The following is an 18584-nucleotide window of genomic DNA, read 5'->3' as shown; positions in this document are numbered from 1 at the left end:
TAATTAACTTGTTTCATAAAGTACTCATTCTCTTCTCATAGATGAGTCCCAGTTCTTTTTTCTTTCAAAATCTAAATTTCCTTTTTTGTTGTAAAGGCATCCTTTTATATCATATTATTGTTGTACTGGGGGTACATTGTGACATTTGCAAAAGTGCTTATAGTATATCTTAGATTCAACCCCTCCATCTTTCTCCTTTATCCTCCGTCCCCCCTTCTTAGAACAGTTCCAACAAGCATCATTTTTCCTTTTTCATATATGAGTATATAATATTTATACCATATACACCTTCCTTCACTCTTTCCTTTTATCTTCTCCCTTCCCACTGGTACCAGCCCACAGATAAGACCTGTTTTTAACCTTCCTGTCCTTCATTTTTGAAAAGACATTTTTATTTGTTTAAGATAACTGTACAGGGAGTTTCAATATGACATTTCCAAATTGGTTCATCCCCTCCATTTTTCTCCTTTCTACTTAGTCTCCTTTTTATGGTGATTTCAGCAAGTTTAAATATTCTACATTCATTCTTGTATAGGAAGTACATCAACCATATTCACCTTCTTTACTTCCTTCTTTTGCCCTGCCCCTCCTGTTGGTTCCTTTCCCTTAGCCTGACCTGTTTCTCATTCTTGTTCTTCATCATTTAAGTGTCTGTTCGTGGTTCAGTGGGATTTTTACCTTGATATCTTACCTGTACATGCATTGCAGTCACAATTCTTTGATGAGTTTAAGATTGGATTTTAGTTACTTTAAAAATATTAAATAATCTTCCACAATGCCACCATTTATGACGAAAACAGTATTGTTACTCTCCTTACATTTCTGGTGTCCATGATTATGCAGTGACTATTTAACATGGGAGAATGCTATAAACTTCTAAGTTGGGATGACATATGACTTTAATTTTTGTCATTGACCTTTGGTAATTAGTTTGGTAAACTAAATGATGTAGTTAAAATGTTTAAATTTTAAAAATGTATCTTTGTTTATTCTGTTCTTGTAAAATCTGTTTTAGCTTGAAAAATGTTGATAAATAACATTGTTGATGTTATCAGTTTGTGATTGTACATGTGTTCTATTAAATTTAATAAGCAATTTACTATGTAAATGGATAAAACAACCACATTTCTTAAAAAATGACATCATGATTCATATAGTTGAAAGACCACTTAACTAGAAGCCAAGAGAACTATGTTCTCTCTATCATTTATTCAGATCAATGACCTAAGATGTCATTTGTCACCAGTGCTGTGTTCACAGGAGAACAATGAGGAGATCAGAAGAGATTAGTGTTTCTCTCAGGGATGCCTGAAATTCCTTAATATTTATTATAACTTCAATAATGTAAGAAATATTTTGTTATAAAAGATCAAGCTTCTCCTTGGCCTTGGAAACAGAGTTTCATGGATTAAGACAGAGATTTTTTTTTTTTTTTTGGTCAATGTTTTTCAAAATAGTTTCCTGGGATGTATTCCTTGGGATTTCCAAGAAATAACCATTTCAAAGAAAGGATACCTATCCTGAACTTGAGTTTTTAGAACTGATTTATAATGTTCTTTTTCTTTCCAAATGTTCAAGATTCTGTGCAGATCACATTCTTAAATATACTTTCTATTCTTCATTTGGTTCTTTGGTTATTTTCTAAATGAAGTAAGACTTCACGCTCATGGTTGTTTTTATTTGAATAGACAAATAATGAATATACTTGGACTGACAAGTGGAGGATGAGGTACACTAACTGGGCCGCTGATGAACCCAAGCTGAAATCAGCGTGTGTTTATCTGGATGTTGATGGCTGCTGGAAGACATCGTATTGCAATGAAAGTTTTTATTTTCTCTGCAAAAAATCAGATGGTAATTGGAGATATGAAAACAATTGAGAGATTTGAAACTTTCTTTCTTTCTTTTTTTGAGACAGGGTCTTGTTATGTAGTTTAGGTTGGCCTCAAATTCAAACTTGTAATCTTCCTACTTCTGTCTCCCAAGTGCTGGGATTACAGACATGTACCACTATGCACCACAAATTTGAAATTTTCTGAATAAGCTACTACACACCACTGTTGATGTTATTAAACAGTAACATGTCTCGGGTAGCTAAGAATAAGACAGAACTTCCCTTTACCCAACAAAAGAATGACTTGGCTATTAACCAATGCATATGTCAAAATAATAGAGATAGAAAATTTTCTTTATGTCTAGAGTTTATTTGCTCTCTATAAATCTCTGAATGTTTACTGTTGAGTTTGTCCTCTGAGGCTATGATGATTCTCCAAGAAAGTATGCTTCCTTTTGATGTCAACAACACATCTATATTAGTAGAATTATAGCAGAATACATGTAGGTACATCAGAATCAATGATATTATGGACACAGTCCTAGAATTCAACTATATCATGTGTATCATAGGAGCTGTTACTAGCTGAAAAGAATTTATAAGGGTAAGGATCCCAGAAAAGGAAAATAGTGGATTAAAAGGGGAATCTCTTTATAAATTATTTTTAGGGTGACTCTTTAAACTTATTGTGTTAGGTATTTATAGATCTATAGTCCTAAATTATGTGTTTAATTGAATGCCACTGTATCCTAGTGCATTCTGCTGAAACACACTTAAAATGGTAAAGTAAACGAAAACCCAATAATAAAAATGGTGCTTCCAAGTGATAAATATTAGAAGTGTTTTTTTGTAATGATTGAAAACAGTTTTCCTTGGCTGCAAAAAATATTATTCTACACACTATGGAAACCTTTGACTTTGCTGTGTTAAAAAATTTTTTTTTATTAACAGAAATTCCTGCCACTGAGCCTCCACAACTGCCCGGCAGATGTCCAGAGTCAGAGCACACTGCGTGGGTTCCTTTCCATGGTCACTGCTACTATATTGAGTCTTCATTTACGAGGAATTGGGGTCAAGCATCTCTGGAATGCCTTCGAATGGGTAAGTGCCACATTTCCTAAAAGAAAATTTCACAATCATCTATTCTTGAGTCGAGTGACATGAATAGCATTTCATTAAAACATCAGGAATGTGTAACATTTTTCTCTGTGGCACTGTGGTTCAAACTCAGGACCTTGCACATGCTAGGTAAATCCTCTGCCAGTGAGGTCCACAGCCCCGTCGTTACTTTTTTGTTAACAGAATGGATAGCATCATGCCTCTAAAATGTAATTTTTAACTTTATAACTTCAAAATTTTAGAGAGAGCAGGTTAAAAAAAAACCTAAAACAATAATTTGGTGAATAAATCTTTCTGTCCTAATGCTCTCAATCTGTAGGAGTCTCATCTGTATTTGTACTCACTTCTTACTACTGATTAACTCTGATTTTACAAGTATGCAGGTTTTACATCTAGTTATTATATTTGTTAAGGAAAAAACCCTCAAATAGCCATGACAGAGATGAATGAAATTCTCCCTGAAGTAAAAAAAAAAAATCTGATATTATTTTTTCTTAAGACAAGGACTCACTATGTACTCTAGGCTGGCCTTGAACTCTTGATCCTTCTGCCTCAGCCTCCCACGTCCTGGGATTACAAGTGAGAACCACCACACCTGGTAGAAGATAATTTTTCAGAATGCATTTAAAAGCCACCTAATTCAGTGAGATTTAACAATCTCACTGAATATTTTATAGAATTACTTTTACTACATTTTTATTATGCCCTAACTTAGGATTCTTCAGCGGACAGTGAAATGCAAGGATTACATTCTCATTTCCTTCAAGTTCATTCAAATGTCAACCTTGACCTTTAAGTTCTGAGTAAGATAAAAGCTGCTTTATCAGTTTTTGATTTGCGTATTTTGGGTTTTTGTTGTCAGGTACATATATGTCCATATTATCATATTTTCCTGATTAGTTGAAATTTTCTCATTATACAATATCCTTATTATCTTTAGTAATATTTCTATCTAAAAGTGTATTTTGTCTCATCTTAGTATAGTTATTCCAGTTCTTTTTAAGTTATTGTTTGCATAGTATATGTTTTCACATGGTTTTACTTTTTGTTGGGGAATATTTGACATATCCATAGCATTTTTTTCTCCTTACATTCCTTATTGCATGTCATATTTAGATAATGTAAGCTATAATTCTGAGAAGGAAAATGTTTGCTAAATGAAATTCTTCCCCTAAATGGGGATATTGAGCTGGTTTTTGTTGCTCTTAACATCAATACTATTTATAAAAATATTTTTAGCTACTTAAAGATACTCCCAATATATTTGTTCTTTCTTCCTTTGCAGGCTCCTCTCTGGTTTCCATTGAAAGTGCTGCTGAATCTAGTTTTCTGTCATATCGAGTTGAACCTCTCAAAAGTAAAACCAATTTTTGGATAGGCATGTTCAGAAATGTTGAAGGTATTATAAATATTTCAAAATGTTGTATATAAAACAAGCCTTCAGTTCCAGAAAGCCTTGACTTAAATAATGATTAATTTGTGATGAGTTTGAAAATTTAAACTCATATTTTTGAGATAAGAACCAAAAGCTTAAATGACTCACATAAGGTCCTATCTTCAAAGTTGCTAATTAATAAACATTTTCTGTAGATAAGTTAAAGAAGGTTTTATGAGCATTTTCATTTTTTCTACAATAAAAAAGCCAAGGAAAAATAGGAATAAATATTTCTACTAATTAGAAATAAATTTTCAAGTAAAGCTATATAATAAACATACTCTTCTTGGTTTCCTTCCCTGTAATAATTAGTCATTATAGTCTTGCTTGTTAAAAGTCTGGTTACAGCTGTTGATTCTAGTATAAAATAATATGCTTTTGTATGATAAGCTAAACTTAAGATGGTTTATTTTTTATTATTATTATTTTTGACAGTACTGGGGTTTGAACTCAAGGCCTTGCACTTGACAGGCAGTCACTCTACCTCTTGAGCCATGCCCTCAGCTCCAAGATGGGTTATTTTTAACTTCTGTTTTTATTGTTTTCATTTGATGACCAGGAAAGTGGCTCTGGTTAGACAACAGTCCAGTCTCCTTTGTCAACTGGAACACAGGAGATCCCTCTGGTGAACGAAATGATTGTGTACTTTTAACTGCATCTTCTGGGTTTTGGAATAATATTCACTGTACTTCCTACAAAGGATTTATCTGTAAAAGACCAAAAAGTAAGTAAAAAGTTTGTCATATGGTTCATAGATTCCCTGGCTACCCTTTTTTTCAAATAGTAAATTCCAGGTATGAGATTACGATGTGATTATGGGCCCATTGCAAGCTGTTCTCTGTTCTGGAGATCACTTGCTGCTTACAGCTGTGAGTGAGAGGTACTCTATTTGCCTAGCTAAAGTCATTATTTTGTTCTATCAATACATTTATAATGGAATATCCATGCATATGGACTTTCTAAGTTGCAAGCAGTAGGACAACCTATCTTCAAAGCCTTATTGCACTAAGGGAAAGGTGAGAAACAGTCACCAGTTCAAACCAGAAGAGGCCAGGGTTCTGGAGAGAGATAAGAGTCAATTCTGGAATAAGTCATGTAAGATCAATTTGTTTCTATCTCAGATTGAGTGGGAGATCGTGAAAAGAAATGAACTGGGGGAAGCTAATAGATAATGGCACACTGTCTAGGTTTTAATGCCATTCTACCCCACATAATAGTCTTCTTAACAGATGAAGTTATAAATATAAATAAATGACTTAGATAAACTAATTCTGCTCTCTCAGTAAGTTATATTATTTTAGAATTGTGCTGATTTTAAACCTTCTTTAACTCTGTTTAGAGATGCCACAACCTCTGCTGCAATGTTGCAATCTTACTTTTCATTCAATACCTTGGTTTTTTTTTTTATTATTCATATGTGCATACAAGGCTGGGTCATTTCTCCCCCCTGCCCCCACCCCCTCCTTTACCACTCACTCCACCCCCTCCCTCTCCCCCTCACCCCCTTGATACCCAGCAGAAACTATTTTATTCAATACCTTGTAATAACTAGGCTTCAGTGGGCCAGTTTCAAAGCCTCTAACTTAGACTATATATGGGTAGACTGGGAAGGTTTTTAAAGTATCAGTGTTCCAAAGCAACTTGGAGGACCACATTTTCAGATTTCTGAAATAATCAAGCTCATCATAGATCTGTAGAATGCTGCTGTAGCATACATAGACAGATGGATGAATAGACAGATGGACAGACAGATAGATAATATGTAGATAGGTAGGTAGATAGGTATCTTTCTGTATATCCATTAGTCCATCCAGCTACGTCATATTATAAGCCAAATATGGAGGATCCCATGTATCTCTGAGCCAAATGAAACTATCTACGTTCAGTGATTACAGATTTTTATAATAACTTACTCCTTTTTTTACCCACAGTTATTGACACTGAGCCTACTCATACATCAACGACAACAAAAGGTAATGCTATCGTCAAATTTCAAGTTGAGTATTAACAATATGTCAATCCAGTTTGTTTTAAAAGCCATAATAATAATCCATTCCCACTCCCCCCTTCACTTTCACTAAAATTGCTTCAGCTAACTAATCTTTTTCATTAGGTCATCAGTCTACCTCAAATGACATTTTAGAAAAATAGGTCTTGGAGTCAGGCTAGTGTTTTTACTTTACGAGGTTTTTGAAGACATTATTTGCCCTATTACAAGAATTGCCTTAGGAAAACTCAAGAAAGATATTTCTCTCAAGAAGTTTTCTTGGACATTTTCTTTTCTCAGTGAAGCTTTTTGTTATAAAAATTTTTACAGAAAACTTGGATTAGGTAACTAATCCTATTGTACTTATATCATTGGCTGCTAAAAAAAACCCTCAATGTGAGGATTATGACCAATAACCACCTATTCACCTCTTGGCTATAACCTGTGTACATATTATACTCATGAGTTACAATTCCTATTACTGCTTTATTTTTCCCTACTTTTTTCATTTATTTGTAATCATCGTTATTATTATTACTATCTATATATCTTCTTCTTATAAGAAGATAAGCAGCCTTGAATTATTCTGAAACAAGATATACACTGATCAGCTCAATTCTGCATAGAGAGATGAAGTATTTTTGCAGCTGAACAGTGATCTTAACATGGTAAATAATCCTCTATGTCATGCTGACTCTAGTTTTTGTGTCTTGCGTTTCTTCTTGATAAATGTCACTCAAAAATACTCATGCATTTATTTTTTCCAACAATTTGTATTGTTTTGTATAGTGTTCTGTCCTCTGTCTCCCTACATTTGTTTTCTAATTTTACTTATTTATAGCTGACTCAAGGAAGATGGAGCCTCCCAAACAGTCTTCCAGCATGGCAGGAGTGGTGGTCATTGTGATCCTTCTAATTGTCGCAGGTGCTGGCCTCACTGCCTATTTCTTTTATAAGAAACGACGCACGCACATACCTCAAGAGAGCACCTTTGAAAACACTCTCTATTTTAACAGTCAATCAAGTTCAGGAATGAGTGACACAAAAGATCTCATGGACAATATTGAACAGAATGAACACGCAGTCATATAGTATAACGCAATGATGTTATATTTGGATTTCATAAAATTGTAAAGTTTTAGATTCTTTGATTCAATGTGATTGTGTCTTTTAAAAAATAGTACTGTAATGCACTGGTCTGTTCTTTTCTTTGCCTAATTGAAGAAATAATTGCTCATTTTCTAACCTGGCAAGATATTTTTATAAAAAGGGATAATAGTGCTGATTACACATTTTATAAGATCTTAGGTGAATACACAGCACTACAGTGTCAGTGTTCAAACATCATTGGTGGTAGCTCCTATAACTGCATACATATTACAAGAACTCTACAAATAACCAACCTAGCCTTTTGGAATAATTTAAGGAAATCCCAAAGATAAGCTGCTACCCACTGCATTGTAATTCAGCTAGAAGACCATTTTAAAAACAAGTATAAGTAACCTCATGTGGAAAAAAAATGTAGTCAGTGTCTTTTTCATCAGTTGATTTCACTCCAATTATTTCAAGTTGTCTTTGCCCATGTGTAGAAGAATAAGGCAGCTGAGAGTCTTGTTTTCCCCAAACAAGGTTTTACAGGCTGAATATTGCAAATGTGTTCTTTGTCCTGTTGTCTGTATATCAGGAAGGCAAAGATGTGAAATAAAAATGTAAATGTACATAACTGGATGTACTTAGATAATGTGAAATAAACATTAAAGATAAGGTCTATTTTTAATACACTTGCATTTTGGTGATCTTGTTAAGTGTACATTTCCTTTAAAATGACTTATTTACTTTACATCTTAAATTTACTCTTAAAATAAATGATATTATTAATAGTAGAATACTAAATCGAATTCATCTGTTTGGAAAAGGTATGTTGCTAAACTCATGTATAAAATGAAACTTTTTATCCTAATAATTTGCATAGTTTCCCCAGATTATATCTTATAACATTGACTCAACTCAGAATTCAACAATCAAAGTCACTGTTTTTGAAAATCAAAACTTTAAATCAGCCAGGCATGGTGGTACACAGTTATAATCCCAAAAATTAAGAAGTGGAGGTAGGAGGATCATAAGTTTGAGGCCAACCTGGGTTATATAGTGAGACCCTGTCTCAAAAAAAAACCCACTCATTTTCTGACTTTAGCAATTCATTTTTGCTTAAGAATCTTGCCTTAGATAAAGTTTTGCATTCCTTGTGAAATACTTTATAGGTTGCACATTCCCACAGAGGTCATACAGCCTTCTCATCCTTTTAATTTCTTAAGGGAGTGCCCATGGGCAGGAATTCTTCACCAGGGCACTTGACAGGCCCCCTGGGATGGCATCAAGGAGGCAGCCAGGGTGCCAAATGTGGTGTTTATTTGTGTTTGTGCCCTTTGCTTGGGTAAGAAGAATAGCTATGTTTTAAGACAGTCCATAATTCAAAAAAGACTAAGATGGAGTTCCCAATACACCAGTTTATGTGGGTGACATGGAGAAAGAAACAGAAACCGAGAGGTGGGAAATCATGGGAAATGTTTTCCGGCACAAAGCAAATTGCCTTTTGTTTTCTTGATAAGAACAAAACATACTCTGAAGAAGTTCTGATGAAAATAGTGGCTAGATCATCAAAGCAGTGTGTGGTGAATTATAAAGGAAATTTCTTCTCTCTCTCTCTTTGTGCATGTGTGTTTTCCCTCCTCAAAATAAATGAGACAACTGGAAATAGGGAATGAGAAAAATACATGAGTGGGCATGGTTTACAAATTCTTTATATAAGTCTTTTCATAATAATTCAGGGCTGTATCTTCACAGGAAATATTTTGTACTCCAAACAATATATCTCTCAGACTCAACTACCTTATTTCAAGAAACAATCTGTGTTTGACAGGGTAGCTGAGTATTGTATTTCACACTCTTGCATCATCCACTTGAGCACATAATCAAGTAGATAAGTCATAAGTCCTGTGTATCTACATACCTACCCAAACACAGCATTCAAATATCCAAGATGTATTTTGGGAGGAGGTATTGGGTGGAGAAAGCAGTCTTTTTGTTGTTTGCTTTATTCTTTTCCTTTTGGTTTGATTGCTGTAATTTATTTATTGTTGAGTTTTTTTGCTTTTTTTTTTAAACCAGTTCTTCCTGGGAATTAGACATTTAAGTACCTTTGCTCTCCTCACTGGCTTTGCATGCAGTTCTGGTTTTTGTCAGAATTCAGAGGCTGGAAGATTCTTACAGATACTTTTCCCCGGTCAAACTCAATGTGAATAGTCTGTAACTTGAAGTCTAAAAGTAAAGATGATACCTGCCGAAACTGGCTAACTGAACTCATTCATTTATCAGTATCTATTCATAGATCTGTTTGCAAATTTATCCATTGTTTTATCAAATGTTGCTTGTTCTATGTTCCAGGCATTGAGCTATACCCTGTAGATTCAATATAAGTAAGAAGCAATGCCTGCCCACAAGAAGGTCTAGCAATGGTCCACATCCACAGATCATTTCCCAACAATATGGCAGATACACTGGTAGAACATGCTAAAGTTATTAATATACAGTGGGAGATGAAAGCATGGTTGCTAGCAGGGGTAGAGCCAAGTTTTGTAGGCACTGAAGATTACATTTGGGGAGTGGTGGCTCTTTTACGAAAAAGACTACAAGCCTGGGGTCTGGCTCTAGTGGTAGTGTGACTGCCTAGTAAGCACATACATGGCTCTGAGTTCAAACCTCATTGAAAATTCTTAAAAGTTGGTAACTGTATCAAACACCACAAATTGAGAATAATTACACATTAATTTTAGTATTTAGCTTTCTGATATACTTCCTAATTTGCTGGGGCTGCTATAAGAAAATACTTTGGCTTAAACAACAGATATTTTTTGTCATAGTTCTGAGGTCTGAGTCCAGAGTCAAGCATTGGGTTCATCTGAAGTCTCTCTCTTTGAGTTATAGATGGCCACCCTCCTACTATCTCTCACATGGGTACCCCTCTGTGTGCATCCTTAGTGTCTGTGTGTCATAATCTCATTTTATAAGGATGTTTATAAGGATGGATACCATCCTTATAAGATTGGTTTAGAACTCACCACAATGGCCTCATTTTAGCTTAATCACTTCTTGAAAGGCCATATGTAAAAAGTCATAATTCTGAATTAATGTGGATTAGAGTTGCAGCATAAGAATTTGGAGACATAAAATTCAATCCATACTTACTTCTCTAACACTTCTTTTTTATTGTCCTTTGTATTCATCTGTATTCTTCAGAGAAACAGAAGCAAGTGCATATGTGGAGAAAGAGAGAGAGAGAGAGAGAGAGATTTTAAAGAATTAGTGCACATGACTTGGGAATTCTAAAATCTACAGGATATAGACCACCAGGCTGGAGACCCCAGGAGTTGCAGTTCAAGAGCGGCTCTGATGCTTAAGCTTCATTAACTTCACTTTGAATGTCAGCAATGGCTTCTGGGAGAGGTGCCACTTAAGTGACAAGCTGAGCACCTTGGAGGGAAGGAAGACAGCAGAGATGGCCACTGGAGAGGGGAAAAGCTTGAGCAAAGCCGCACAGATATGAAGCAGCTGAGCATAAAGTGGGAGGAACATGGAGAGGTGGCAGGCCTGGAGCTCAACAAACATTTACCCGAACGGTGACGTGACCATTCCACTCTGTGAGCCTCCCTCCACTTTCCTGCATTCACAGCATCCTGGTGTGGTGTCAGGCCCTGTCCACACGACCCAACTGAAGAGGCCACATGTCTTGTTATGTAATCAGAGCTGCATGTGTAATCTGGCCCAATTTAAAAGAGGACAATGATAATGCTTCTTTACACCCAGACATTCAAATTTTGGCTCACAATTTACTCTGACAGCCTCATAAAAGTCTTAGCCTCAGAGACTTTCAGAGATGTGGGTTACATAACCATGGGATGCATAGAACGATTGTCTTTTCTCATTAACAAAGTGGGAGGTAGAAACTCCTACCTTAATTTGGAAATATTCATATTACTCAGAATACAAAACACCTATATTAGTGAGAATTTATTCTCTGTTGGTATCTTATGGAAACCAATTTCATTAACTATGTGTTCTGATGCACTTTGTAATTACCACTCTGGACCCAACAAACCAGAATCCAGGGCTGGGACTCTGGCATGGCTTTAGTTAACAGAACTAGCAAAGCTCCAGGTGACGATTTTGGATTATAAAGTGCTATGGGTTGGGGGTGTCACCTCCAAGATTCAGGTGTTGAGACTTAATGCCGATGGGATGGTATTGCAGGTGGGGCCTCTGAGAGATGAGTAGGTCAACAGGGCTCCTCCCTTGTAAATGTGGTTAAGATCCTTATAAAAGAAGCTTTCTGCAGCATGCAGTAATTTTGCCCTTCTCCCTTTCACCATGTGAGGGTACAGCCTTCCTCCCCTCCCAAGGGTGCAGCTGAAGGGCTTGTGTAAGATGCCAGCAGCTTGATCTTGGATTTCTCCCCCACCAGAATGGTAAGAAAATAAGTTTTTCTGTTCTTTATAAATTGCCCAGACTATGGTATTCAAGTATATCAGCACAAAGGGACTAAGACATGAAAATATTTAATATTAGTTAATGTTAAATAGTATCAGCTTGAAGATATAAACTATTCCTGAGGATTCCCTAGCAGTTCAAATTCTTGAGAATATGCATATACTAATCTCTCACAGTTATGGGAGAGCAGTCAATGAATTTCTTGATGTAGAATGGCTACCCATAAAATAATCTCTTTTTTTTAAAAACCAAAGATAGGGTGTGGGCCAACAATTGTCACATTCTAATTTGCCTTTTCATACTTCTTGTTTTTCTTAGGTAATTCATATCAAATAAGAAATTTCCTCAAAATATTGGCTTTGGTTAAGCCTCACTAGATGTTACCTTAAAAATGTATCAGGAGACTGTTTCAACTGGACATTTCCAGGAGCGTTTTAACTCCTGCTATTAGCGTGTCTTTAGCATTCTGTAAACAGTGTTTTTCCTTTGGCAGGGCCCCCTGACAGGCAGTTTCTTTCAAGAGAAGTGATGCTGACATTGGAAAGACTCCCTGAGCTGGCTGGAGATCCCAAATGTGCTGTGGGAGCTTTAAAACGTTCACGTTATTCATGGTGGCTCCGCACAGTGAGGTTTTGGCGATGGTCATTGATCTCCTTGAGCTAGCTGGGAGGGATAAGTGGAAATCCTTCCTATCGCAGCTTTCTCCTTATTACCCTGATTACAAAAGAGTTCCCTAGGAATTTTAGTGCACAGAGTTCCCTAGGAATTTTAAAGAACCCCACAAAGCTACCATGCTCTCTTTTTTTCTGTAGATTTAAGTTTTTTCTTTAATGGCAAGAAAATTCAAGCTCTCTGGGTCTGTAACTGATGTATGGTTTTAGCAGTTTTGCTGGGTGTGAGAAAGTCACATGAGTTTGTACAAATTTCAGCTTCCACTTGGTCCATAATTATAATTCTGACCAAAGTAGCCCTGGATCAGAATCCTGGAATCTGGGTGCCAACAGCCATCTGAAAGATTCGGAGACAGCAGCTTTTAGAGTAGACTTTGATGAGCTATTTATTTTGGAGTCCTATTATATTGAAATAGTATATCCTGGGCTGGGCCTAGTGGCTCACAGCCATAGTCTCAGCTACTTGTGGATTTAACTCTATCTGAAAAACAAACCAAAAGCAAAAGGCCTGGGGCGGGGTGTGTGGCTCAAGTGGTAGAACACTTGACTAGTAAGCTCAAGGTCCTGAGTTGAATTTCCAATATCCCCCAAAATTAAAAAGAAATAGTATTTCCCTAAAGCTGTTAGAAATCTCATGTAGTGCGTGCAGTCATGGCCCAGGAGCATAAGAGTTAAATAAAGCTGTAGCTTCTCCTTCTTCCTGTTAATTAACCAGGAAACATAGCTGCTAAAATCCACTTTTGTACTTACTATAGCTTAGATCTTCAATGTCCCCTCAGGTTTGGTTTCAGGGTGGCACTATTGGCAAGGAATGAAAACTTTGAGAGACAGGGCCTTGTGAAAAGTCCTTTAGGCAGGTTCCCTAAGGAGACTGTTGGACCTTAGCCCCTTGCTTTCCTCCTTTGTCCCCTGGCTCTCCTGATACAAGTGGCTTTGCTTTGCCACACATACATCCTCACCACATAATGTGCTACCTCACCACAGGCCCCAAAACAATAGGCCCACTTAATCATGGGCAGGCACCTCTACAAACATCAGCCAAAATAAATCTTTTCTCTTTATAAGTTAATTTTCTCATGTTTTTTGTTACAGTGATAGAAAGCTAGCACAGTACTTTCCCCCACACTCCCTTCTGCTCTCTTGTTCTCATATCCCCTTCACCAACACCATTAATGACTATGGGCAAGCCAAGACTTTTCTCATCCAATCTTGAAATATGAACAAGGGCCAGGTATTCTGCAGTCCTGGACAGAACCTAGATCACTGGGCTGTGGGAGATAGCAGCAATGTGTTTGTTCCCATAAAGATGTCCACCCCATGAAAATGCCAGTCTCCTGGGATCAGGGTTTGCTTATCTCCAAAATGAAAATAAATGGAAACTTCTGATTATTGTAACCAACCTAACTTTTCAACTTTATTCTTTTGAGGAGAAGGCAGAAGAAACAGAAAACATATCATTCTCTTTGAGAAAAGTTGCAATAGAGATTTTAAAAGGAATTCTGCCTGTTCTCCCCTAATTTTCTGCCACTCAGAGTACCATGTGGCTGTAATTAAAATAGAATTGATAAAGCACCTATCATACTCGGCACACTGGCCTATAACCAAATGGGATTTCATATAGTCCTGAAGAATGTCCTGTTGACTAACATATGCCATCCTAGGGGTTGACTCCACAACTCAGAGGTGCTGGCTCTTGAGCTAGTAGACAGAAGAGGGGATTTAAAATTTCCAGCATAGAAAAGGGAGGGTGTGGCAAGAAATTTAATACTCTGAATATAGTGGTTTATCTATCTGGCAAGATTTTGCTCCTTTAGGAAAGTTCTAAGCTAAGAGGGGAGCTAAACTTCTATAGTCTCTGTGCTTTTTGTGTTGTTGAGTTTGAGACTTAGAAAAAGTTCTAATTTTTCACCTGGTCATGCTAGACCTCCCTCAGGTCTCTTGCTGTCATCTGTCACTAGATTGTAACTAGAAATGGGTTTTGTAAGAAATGTTTTTGCCTGGAGAGTCTGTTCCTTATTGTGTGCACCTTGTTACCTCTGCTGAGAACCACCTCCCCATAAGGAGAGCAGTTTAGCTGAATGAATCTGCTACTTGTCTCAAGGACCTGAGATATGTGTATCACAAAGCAAGTACTAAGACTCCTGTTTTTACTCTATGCAGAGCCACATTTCATTCAGTATAGATACTCAGGCCAGACCTGCACAGCATGAAGAAAGCAGACCCAGTTGGGATTTCAGCCTGAGCAGCTGACTTGAACTCCACTGCCAAACACCAAAGAATCTGGCACAATTTCTGAAGAGTATTAGCCAGCTGGTATTTCTGAAGCCCCAGTTTTCCTTTGCTCACCCCTTCAGGATGTGTAGAGACTTTGTGCTTGTTTTGTTTCTTCCTTATTGTTTAAAAGCCAGGCTTCTTTCTTGAAGGCAGAAAAATCTTTGGGGTTTCCATGTGGGCAATGAGGATCAGGGAAAATAAATGTAGAGACCAGGCAATATCAGGTAACCTTTCCTGAAGGTGATCCTTGGACTATCCAAGCCACTGTGTTCTTCTGGACTATCTTCAAGCAAGATTATTCCACAGTGCCAAGCCTCAGGATATCAAAGAACTGCTTGCAAAACACTTGCTTCTTTACAGGAAACAGAATGATTTAGCCAACATGGCATCCTGCCAACAAATCTCACATAGGCTAAGACAAAAACTGGAAAAAAAAAAAAAAAAGCCCAAGCATTATGAGTGTGTACTTGGTGGAAAGAACCACAGTCAATCCTTTTCCAATAGTTTCCATTATCCACTTACCAAAGGTACATTGGCAGTTGCCAGCAACCCCAAGGAACTCTCAAAAAAGATGTGGTGTTTCAAAGACTATAGGCAGTACAAGACCTGGACAACCAACAACATCTATAATTCACACCTTTTTTTTGAGGTACTGCGGCTTGAACTTGGGGCCTTCACCTTGAGCCAATCTGCCAGCCCTATTTTTGTGAGCGGTTTTTCGAGATAGGGTCTCACAGAACTTTTTGCCCAGGCTGGGTTGAACTGCGATCCTCCTGATCTCTGCCTCCTGAGTAGCTAGGATTATAGGCGTAAACCACTGGCATCAGGCAATGAAAAGAGCCTTTTTTTTTTTCTTGCAGTACTGGGGTTTGAACTCGGGGCTTCATGCTTAATGGGCAAAAGCTCTACCACTTGAACCACTCTGCCAGCCCTACTTCACACATTTTTTAGTTCTGACTTCATTCTCTTCGACTAATGGAATTTCTGTTTCCCTTGCATCTGATATGAAAGCATCAAGTCGTAAAATGGAGAGAACCAAAACATGACTGACAACAATGTAAGCTTCAAATTCAAACACTGCTGTGATCTTCTGAACATACCAATGATAACATCAAGCTTCTAAGATATTTGACACATCTACAAAGGAGACTGCCTTAGAGATTCTAGCAGGCCATTCTGGAGTTAGCACAGAAAAAAGAACTGTGTCTATTTGGTTGAGCTTTGAGACCTAAACTTCAACCAATGGGATGATCAACACCATCACCCATAAGAATTCATCTCTAAGACATCAATGATCATCACCAAGACATGAAGAGTTACCAGCCTTCAGACTATCTGCCCTGACTGTGGAGCCGAAGGTTATGTCTAGCATCAGATGGACACCACCATACCTTACGACAAGGAGGTTGCAATATTATATAGATTGTGGATGACTAAAAAATCTGTGCTGTTGAAGGTACACTCATGACTGTCTTGGCAGAGCCCATAGAGATGCTAAAGAAACCCAAGACAGTACAGCTCTATTGTGTAAAACTTGCTCCTTGTCACAAAGCTTCTGAATGTTACTTGGCAAACAGCTTTACCATTGATAGCCCTCTTAATTTCCCTTGCCATATTCACCTTTCAAACCTACAAGGAAGGCTACACCTAACAGAGCCCTTAATTAATAGACTGTATATTAACAGTTATAATGGAATCATGGGAAGGACATTTACACACAAGGCTACTTAGGTACTCAGTGTGTTTAGAAGTCTTGAGATATTGCTCTTTTGACCTGCGTGTAAGCTTACATCAAGTGGTCTTTATAAATTATTTTGATGCAATCTCAGAAAAATGCCAGATACTTCATGAACTTACTGTGAAACTAATTTTTTTATTGCTAAAGAATCTCTTTTTTAAAAATGTCGTGTTGGCCAATAATTATTTTGGTTGTAGGTGGTAGGTGATATCAAGCTCATTGTGGTCTTGTTTAATTGATTTTCAACTTCATTGGACTTAAAAAGAGAATTCCTGTGGATTTTTATATTTTTCTCCCTTATTAATATAATGCACTGCTTATAGTCCATTCTAGTTAGAACTTCCATGAAATGTATGGTAATAGGTTTCATTTTGAAAGCAGTCATTTAATTAAGAGAAAAAGTCCCAGTGAGAAAGATATGCTGAATGAATGCCATTTTCATGCCAATCTCAAATTTATATCCTTGGCCTCACTTTCTACTTGTAACTTCTAACTTGGCTACTTGACGGCTTTACTTGAATGTTTTACAGATAGCTAAAATTTAACAAAATAGAACACAGTCTTTGCTTATGTGGTTTGCTTTAATGGTCTCCATCTTGGTGAATGCCAACATGTTTTACCCACCCGCTGTGTGTGTTTATAAGGGTATTTCTAGATGAAATTAGCATTTTTTGGAGATAGGATTTCATTGTATAGCCTAGGCTGGCCTTGAACTCATGATCCTCCTGCCTCAGCCTACAGAGTGCTGGGATTATAGGTATATACCATCATACCCCATGGTGGACTCAGCAAGTAGATTGCCTTCTCTTGTGTGGGTGGGCATCTTCCAATCTATTTAGGAACTGAATAGATTAAAAGGAGAAGGAGAGAAGAATTCACCTCCTTTTGCTTTCTGTCTGTCTGTTTGAGCTGGGACTTCAGTTTCCCTGCCCTTTGACTGAGACTCACATCACCCACTCTCCTTGGTTCTTAGTATCTGGATCTGGAATGAGTTCCACGCCTGTTTTCCTGGGTCTCCAGCTTGCAGACAGCAGATTTTGGGACTCTCAACCTTCATAACTTTCTGAGGCAATTTCTCATAACCTATCCATTGAGATATGTAGCTGATTTTATATTTATATATGTGTATTATATTATCCTATATATCTATCTTATATCCTAATCTATGTTCCATCCTATAACTTATGCTTCTCTAGAGAACGATGATTGATGCAAGTATCTAAAAAGCAATTTTAAAAAGTAATTGCAGAATGAATATTTTATAAAATAAGTACTTGTATGTTACCTATATTTGTGAAGAGCCTAGAATTAAAAGAATTAAATAGATACTCCCGAGTCTCTACTTCAAGGTGATGGGCAATCTGATGAAAAATATCCCATTAAATTCCTATCATGAAAGTTCTGGAAGGTGTCACAACAAAGCTTGAGAAATCTGAGCCAAACTGGGAACTCAGGATTTTTTTGACTTCGTATGTTAAGATGTGCAGAGGCTCTTGCCTTTCTCAATACGCCATACTTTTTTTTCTTTATTCATTTATTCACAGGTGCATACATTGTTTGAGCCATCTCTCCCCCAGTACTCCCTACTTTTGACTAAGAAAAGCCTGTACAGTCCAAACCATGAGACCAATGACATTCTTGGAGGTCTCTGGCTGCAAATGATCCAGAATAAACTGGGACTCTTTCATGCACAGGTCACTCTGAGGGTCTTACATGTCACCAGAGAAAACCTTGAGAGTTGTAGCAATGGCGCCCAGAGAGAACGCTTTTGAACAAAATGATTACTCATCTTCCTTATTCATTTGCTTTCATGTAGACTTCAGCATTTACTATAGTATTTAAAGCCATCTTGACTTTTATTGTCCTCAACCCTTGGCCCCCATCCTGGGATAAGATTCCTATAGCATGCACCAAATATATCCTTATCATAGCACTTAGTTTTCTGCATCCTGTTTGACTATTTACCAGACTTTCTTCTCTGA

The 18584-nt window shown here is 37.1% G+C and overlaps 1 protein-coding gene across 1 annotated transcript in view; it reads left to right on the top strand.

Annotated features, from left to right (window-relative positions):
* The window catches only part of Mrc1 (mannose receptor C-type 1), an 84656-nt gene extending 76504 nt beyond the window's left edge, over window positions 1-8152 (top strand). Inside the window, exons 25-30 of the mRNA XM_020180977.2 lie at window positions 1689-1854; window positions 2786-2935; window positions 4239-4352; window positions 4948-5112; window positions 6320-6361; window positions 7217-8152. Of these exons, the coding sequence (XP_020036566.1) occupies window positions 1689-1854; window positions 2786-2935; window positions 4239-4352; window positions 4948-5112; window positions 6320-6361; window positions 7217-7467 (888 nt within the window). The 3' untranslated portion in view covers window positions 7468-8152. The remainder of the gene's footprint in view (window positions 1-1688; window positions 1855-2785; window positions 2936-4238; window positions 4353-4947; window positions 5113-6319; window positions 6362-7216) is intronic.
* The last annotated feature ends 10432 nt before the right edge of the window (window positions 8153-18584 follow it).

This window comes from Castor canadensis, chromosome 15 (genome assembly GCF_047511655.1).
Source record: "Castor canadensis chromosome 15, mCasCan1.hap1v2, whole genome shotgun sequence".
NCBI classification, from domain to species: domain Eukaryota; kingdom Metazoa; phylum Chordata; class Mammalia; order Rodentia; family Castoridae; genus Castor; species Castor canadensis.
This window is presented reverse-complemented; position numbering and strand designations above follow the sequence as displayed.